At 49.1% G+C, this 7517-nt stretch overlaps 1 protein-coding gene across 3 annotated transcripts in view; it reads left to right on the forward strand.

The window, feature by feature from the left end:
• The window catches only part of LOC144249585 (uncharacterized), a 47653-nt gene extending 40407 nt beyond the window's left edge, over window positions 1-7246 (forward strand). For all 3 annotated transcript variants that reach the window (XM_077791700.1, XM_077791701.1, XM_077791702.1), the window contains exons 13-17: window positions 1111-1225; window positions 3538-3635; window positions 3802-3918; window positions 4889-5003; window positions 6926-7246. In XM_077791700.1, the coding sequence (XP_077647826.1) occupies window positions 1111-1225; window positions 3538-3635; window positions 3802-3918; window positions 4889-5003; window positions 6926-7131 (651 nt within the window). In that variant the 3' untranslated portion in view covers window positions 7132-7246. The remainder of the gene's footprint in view (window positions 1-1110; window positions 1226-3537; window positions 3636-3801; window positions 3919-4888; window positions 5004-6925) is intronic.
• The last annotated feature ends 271 nt before the right edge of the window (window positions 7247-7517 follow it).

Here is a 7517-nt window from a genome sequence, read left to right on the forward strand (position 1 = left end):
GGTGACACAGAACAAGCAATGCCATTAATAAAACAACTGGCTTATGACCAAGCAAATCATTGCTGCAGAGAGGTTATTAGACCATGGAGACATGAAGATTTAAACATATATATTAAATTATGTAGAGATGTTAATGAACAAGGGCAAGTCTTGGCGGCTGCAGTACAACAGGCTTTAGATGCCAGGCCAGAAACATGCTATAATTGTGAACAAACAGGACATTTTAAAAGGAGTTGTCCCATAAGAGGAGGTTTTAACAAAACTAGAAATCAAAGGAATAGAATACCGGGTATTTGCCCACGATGCCGTAGAGGGAGACATTGGGCTAATGAATGCCGTTCTCAAACACACAAGCAAGGTCGCAGCAAATTTCCAAGGCAAGTCCATTTAACATGGGGTACGCTGGCAAGGATTACAATGCATCATTCCTACTTGGTAATAGCTCTCAGTAGCTTCTGAATGTTAGCCTTTGCAAGTATGTAAATGCGGAGCTAAAGGGGTACTTGGCAGAATTTCTATGGATGTGCAGTAGACACGCTAATGCTGCAGGTGTCCAGCTGCAGAGGAGACATGTTCAGTGACTGCCAGTGCTGAGTCAAGTACATCATTACAACCAGACCCGCACCGAGCTTTCAGAGGTCAGGGCCTCTCAAGGCTATCATGAAGCACTCAAGTGCACACTCTTGTATCTGAGTCTGTTTTGTGTAGTGGCAGTCAGGACCAAAATTCTCAGTGCATCTGCCTCTTCCACCCACAAAGGCAGCCTGCACCCCAAAGCACACTTGATGCCAGATCCCTGGCCCATTGCTCTCGTCTCAGTGAGATGAGAGTGTGTCTGTGCATAGGCAGTTTGGTCCTTTGACCTGAGTGGAATGTGGCTCCCCAGGGGGAGGGGAGATGGCAGGTACAGGCAGATATTTGTACCAGGATTGTTCTAGTAGCACATTGCAAGAACCCAGGGGGTATATGGAGGACACACTCAGGTAGCAGGATAACAAGATTGTGCCCTTGTATATGTAGCTGAGATTTCTCCTGAATGTTTGACCACAGTGTTCTGGGTAGCTCCTCTAAAAGCCATTCTCTGATGACATTTGTCCCACCCTGATCCAGGTGACCTGTGTGGATACGGCGACGAGCCTCATCCGCAGGGCCTTGGACCAAAATTTGTTGCAGCATGAGGATGTGGACAACTTTGAGCTGATGAGAATGCTTTATAGGCATGACAGTAAGTAGGACAATCAGACAGTGGGGAGACATGATCCACAGTGGGCTCAGGATAACTCACAGCCAAGAGAAAGTGGGCCTTGGCCCAAAAATACCAAAGTGTGGTGGGCCTGGTGCAGGAAACTAAGTGCAGTGATGGGCGTGTCCAATGTCGAGGTGCTCAATGAGGCCCCAGGGGGCTGCTGGACCTCCCTAAATGTGTTTCCACCTGGACCTGGTCTGTCAATGCAAAGCTAATATCGATGAGGGGCAAGGCAGAGAGAGGCTCAATCCATCATCAGTTTGGTTTATGGCTCACTGATAAGGATGCCTTCAAATGAAGAGGAGGAGAACATGGGTCCTGATTGGATAAGCATTGCTATGGACAGAAGCAGCACAGGTCCCAATCCATGGCCAGGATATGAGAAGTCCTGCCTAGTCACCAGAATGTCAGGATTGCAGGAACTGGGAACAGGACTCAGTGAAGAGGAAGTCAAGGCCAGGGGACAGCCTGTTTGGGTTCTTTTGGGAACAATTCCAAGTCCTCTGTGCCTGGGTGCCTATCTCCTGAAGATATCAGAATGGCCAGGTTATTATTGCTTCCAGCAACAAAGAAGGGCATCTGAAGAACAGAGGCCACAATGCTGAGCTGTCCACAATGCCAGTGCTCTTTCCTTTCTTGTGAGCAAGACACTCCTAGCCTCCACCATCCCAGCCTGTCCACAATAGAACCCACCATCTGTTGGGCATGTAAGTGAGTTTTCCAATTTTCCCACACCACCTCTTTTGGGTTGGCTCTGTCTTACACATGAATAAGACTGAGGTGCGAGGAGCTGGGCAAGGGGCAGTGTCTGCGAATCTCAGGGACTTGTGAGGCAGCGCAGGAGGATGGGGATTTCCAAACAGCCTCAGAAACTTAGGGAGACCCTGTACCCAAGTAAAAAGGTCTGGGAATGGTCTCAGTGCTTAAGTGCCTCTGGTTTTATCCGTGGTACAAAAATAAGCCAGTCAATAAGAAATTACCAAACTGAGAATCTACGAAGGTGATTTCAGAAACAGACACTTTCAACCCAAGCATCAGTTGAGAGCAGGCTGCAGACCAAGGGAGGTTTGTGTGTAACAGACGTCAAAAGGGAGGACTACTGGGGGCCTGGAACCCACTAGGTGTGATGGCATCTATGCCTTATGGCAGGAGGGTGGCAGTGATGCTGGCCCTCTCCTAGATTTTGAATAACTTGTTTTCATTGGGGAAGCTTTATGGAGGTGGAATCTAGTTTAGCAATCCTGGTCCAGATAAGGTGCTGACTTACACAGGTAGAAGCCTATCCAGAATATGGTGTCTGTTAGGAAGTCTTTCCTAACTATGACAATGACAAAGAAAGGAAGTCACTTGTCTTTGGTCTTGGTTTCACTCCTGGTCATTGATTGAGAACTGATTTCATCTTGGACTACTGAACACAGGCTGCATCTGGGCAGAAGAGTGTGATAGATTTGAGCTCTTCAGAGGACGCCCCACCATTGCCAGAGAAAGAAGGAGAAGGAGGAGGAGGAGAAAGAGGAAACTCCTGAGTGGGGACAGGATCACACGATGAAGAGCAGGAGGAATAAGAAGAAAAAGCAGGAGGTGAAATAGAAGGAAGGGTGGAGGGAGATACACAAGAAGAAGAACAAGAAGGAATCATGTAAGAACAAGAAAAAGACCCAGAAAGAACTACAAGAAGATGCAGGACAGAAAGAAGAGCCAGAAGTAGAACAAGAACCAGAATACAAGTACCAAGCAGACAGCTCATGATGAGAAACAAGGGGAAGGAGAGCGAACCTAGAAAACAATAGAGTTCTCCAGAGTACCACCCTGCTGAAGTCCTCCCATGTCCATGCCCAACACACCTCTGATGGATACCACCTCCCCTCTGCGTATTCATCCATGAGTGGATTCATCCAGGGCAAGTGGATGAATTCACCCACCATCCAACGCTTCCCTGAATGCCCATGTGTAAGCATGGCTGCCCTGGGGAGAAAGGCCTAAGCACAGGAGCCTTTGCCAATCCTGATGCAAAGCCTAGCAGTGTCTCTTTGGCAAATCCAACCTGCACTGAGAAGTTCTGGGGCCCAAGGTGCTATTTCCTTTGCCAGGTGCTCTTTTGGTTTAGAATCCTGTACATCATCTTCTCCAGGGAAGAATCATTGAGGGAGTCTTTGGTGGCACTGTAGCTGGATAGGAGGGTTCTCAATTCTGGTGCTGGCTCGCCCTGGCGGAGACTCTCAGGGGTTGTGTGTGTTTTGTGGTATAATCCTTGAGTGCCACCTAACAATTCTCTCCACTTCGCTCTGCAGAATTCAAGGTCCCTGAGCACTCACTCATGGATCAGTCCATGCATCCGCGGGTAAAATATTTAATCGTGAAGAAACGCCCCGAGGTCAAGCGAAAGGAGGTAAACACCTACCTTATTCAAGCTGTACTTGTGCTGCCATTCCACTCCCACCTGAGGAAATAAGAAGCCTCATCACCTGGACATATGGGCTAGAAGCCCATAGAGCCAACTGACAGGCTGGGGTGGCTTTCTGTTTCTGGGTTTGCTGATGTTCCATCCCCCACAGTTCTCAGAATCAACCTGCAAGTGCTCCAGGCCGCTTTCCCACAAGCCGGTGGGAGACACCTGCTTAATTCGTGTCCACTTAGAAACACAAAGTCCAAAGATGGCCAAGAAGGTCCTGGTAAGCCTGGGAGCAGGGGTGTCCCCTGGTGCTTACACCTGGGTGGGGAGCAGACACTGGTCCAATACTATGGACTACTCATGCCCTCTTGCATTTGGAGTTTCTGGATGATCAGGAGGATAGATGGGAATCAAGAAGGGAGAGGTCAGTGTGAAGGGCTGGAGCTGAGATGAGGGAGAGTAGCAGCTTGTCCACCACCATGTCTGAGGGAGTCTGTGTGTCAGGTGGCAGCATGCAGTCCACAAAGGCAGAAGCAGGTATGGGTGACAGATGAGAATAGGACAGGAACTAGGTTGCAGGTTCCCCTGTATGGGATGCTGACGTCTATGGAGGAGGACAGCAGTGTGAGGTTCTGCATGTTCCTTGAACAAGGAGCTGAGAGAGTCTCTCTGCAGAGTCGATAAGGATGTAGAGCAAGCACACTAAATGTCCAGGTAACCCAATGACCACCCTTGCCGGATGAGGTGCCCTCCTACACCCCAGCCAGCACTGAGCCAATGGAGGCCAGGAGCTCTCGTGGCTATCTTTCAGCACTCCTGTGTGTGGTCATGTTCCTTGGTCTGATTTGGGCCCTGGCAATCCAGACCAAAGCCTCTAGGTTTTGTGCCTAGGCCATTCCCAATGCCGCCTGCATCCTCGGGCAGACCTGGGATCTTGGAGGCTATTGTCCCATTCCTCCCAACTTGTGGGATGAGATTGCATCTGTATGCAGGTAGTGGGGTCCTTTCACTTCGAGAGGAGTGCAGCTCCACAAATAGCAATGGCAGGCCCAGGAAGTCCAATGTACAAGGATTGGGCTAGTAGCCTATGGCCTCCACGCGATGAGCAGGAGGCCAGCCTCAGGTAGTACGGTCTTGGATGTTGCCCTTGTATTTAGAGTGGAGGTGCCTCCAGAATGCGCCTGCCCACTGTCCTTGAGTAGTCACTTCAAGGCCCATTTCCTGAAGGCCTGTCTCCCATACTGCTCCAGGTGACCTGCCACGATAGGGCTCCTGTCGTCATCCGCAGGGCCCTCGAGCGCCACTTGCTTACTCAGGAGAACCCGGAGGATTATGAACTGGGCCAAATCATCTCTCGCCGTCAGAGTAAGTGGGACAATCAGATGACAGAGAGCAAGGGTCAGGATGTGGACTCAGGTCAACTCTTAGCACCAAAGAGTAGTCTCTGACCCCCAAGAACACTCCAACAGGTGTGTTGGGTTCGTGCACAAAGCCAACTGCACTTCTGCTGGTGGAAGTTCTCGAGGTCCAATGGTATACCTCAGTGGATATTGTGGCTCCCCACCAGGTGCCTCCCCTGGACATGAACAGGCATCCAAAGCTGACATCTTTGAGGAGTGAGGAGGAAAGCCTCTTTCCAGGAGCAGTATGCTTTCATGGTCTGGGATAGGAGTGGTTTCAGAGGAACATGGGAATGCATGGGCCAAAGAGGGAACTGGCATTTTGTGGACTGAAGCAGTAGGATTGAAAGCCTTCTGTGTGACCAGAAGACCACTGCTTTGGCAGAGCATTGCCAGGATTCTAGCAAGCAGTAACAGGATGTAATTGGGAAGAAAACACAGCCTGGGAGACAGCTTGAATCATCTGTCTTTGCATAAATTCCATGGTCTTCTGTACCTGAGTCCACTTGCCAAGGAGTGATCACAATAGCCAGGTTATGATTCCTAACTAAAGTCAGATGAGGGCTTCCTGAGCATGTAGCCACAGAACTCATCTGATAATAATGCCAGCGCTTTTTCGTTGGTTGGTTGGTTGGTTGGTTGGTTTTTGTGAGCCAAACACCTCAGCAGCCATTATTCCAGCCTATGTATGCTGAAGACCACCATCCCTATGAGTTCTAGGATCACTTGTCTCTTATCTTAACCTACTGTTAGGTTAGTAGAATCTATGGAAGAGGAAGTCTATCTGGGGCCTTGGTAGCCTTAGAAATTCATAGCAGAGATCTCCACATCCAACCCAGAAGGGATGGAGAACAGGCTCTAGGTTAGAGGAGGGCGACAGGAAACACATGTTCAGAGGAAGGAGAAGCGGGCTGTTGTATTCCCCCACTTGGGGTCATGGCACCACTGGACCATACACCATGTTGGAGGGAAGCAGTCCCTTTGCTGGTCTTTGGAACCATTGTTCTCAATAGGGTAGCATTTGGGATGTGGCCTCCATTCTCAGAAGCCTGGTTCACATGGAGGTGGGCTCCAGCAACGCAGAAGCATGGCTCTAATGTTGTATCCATGCTGGTCAGCCCGTCCTCACTGTGGCCATACTTGAGGAAAATAACTCAGAGGAGGAATCCTAGGCCTTTTCTCTGGGTTTCATAGCTTTCTCTTTGGTTGTGCACTGAGGCTGTCCATAAGGCTCTAGTGTGTGGCAGTGGAGAGCTCCTCAGCCCTTGCCACAAAGGCATAGACTGGGAGAGAGAGAACGAGGCTGGCAGAGAGGGAGAGAGAGAAAGATGGAGAGGGAGGACCTCTACTTGGAGAATGAGGATTCAGTGGATCCTACAGGAACAAGGTACTGTTGCCCAGGGCGCACCCCTGTTTAGGTCTTCCTCCAACCATGCTCAACCTTTCTTCCAGTCCCTCCCACCCCCCAGTAGTGTATTCATCTTGAATGAGAATTTCATGTTGACATCAGAGCACTCACCATCCAATGCTTCCCTCCAAACCCACCTATGAAGATGGCTCATGTGGGGACTGAATCTTCGGCACAGGAGCCTTTTGTGGGAGATTTCAGATGCAAACCCTAGTGGTGTGCTTTGGCAGATGCAAGAGGACCTGAAATGTTCTGGAGTCCAAAGCCTTCGGTAGGAACAGACATTAGGTCTGTTGAAGTGCTCTGCCTAGTTCTTCCTCAGGGAGGACTGTGGAGGCTGTCTTTGTTGGTATTGGTGCTGAATTGGAGAGCTCTCAGGTGTGTGGCTCTGGCCTTTTCTGGCACAGGCTCTCAGATATTGGGGTGTCCTAGGGAGCACCTCCTGAGCCACCTTATTTTGTACACCCCTCTCTCCCCAGAACTGAGGATTCCAGCGCAGGCCAACGTATTTTATGCAAAGAAGCCTCACACAAAACCCATCTTCGTGCTGAGGAAAAGGAGCCTCTCCCAAAAGAATGATGGGTGGATCGAGCCTCAACCTCCCTCTCGTCCTGCAAAGAAGGCTCCTGCCCTCCTGAGGATGCTTGCAAAACCATTCTGCTGCTGTGTGCCTGGGCGGGGCTGAGGCAGCCCAGGAATATTTACAATGATTACTATTTTCTTCAAAGTTTGAATCTATAGTTTGCCATTGTCCTTGACCTTGTTTAGTAACACAGTTGTTACTCTATCCTGTATTTGTTGTTTCCATTAATATATTATTATTATTTTAAAATATATATGTTTTTGTTACCTGATCTACTGTGATGATTTGAGTATACTAAATGTAGCAGTGATTCCTAAAGGACACATCCAAACCAACAGGAAGGAGTGTTTCATTCTATCAGCAAGAACTTTGGTTTTTAGGAGTTTGGCAGATGGCATTATCTGAATCAGTTTTCCAATGGGGGCAATGAAGTATCGGCTATCATGGTACAAACACAAAGACACACAAACACACACTAGAGCACACAC

Source organism: Urocitellus parryii, chromosome 12 (assembly GCF_045843805.1).
Source record: "Urocitellus parryii isolate mUroPar1 chromosome 12, mUroPar1.hap1, whole genome shotgun sequence".
Taxonomy (NCBI): Eukaryota; Metazoa; Chordata; class Mammalia; order Rodentia; family Sciuridae; genus Urocitellus; species Urocitellus parryii.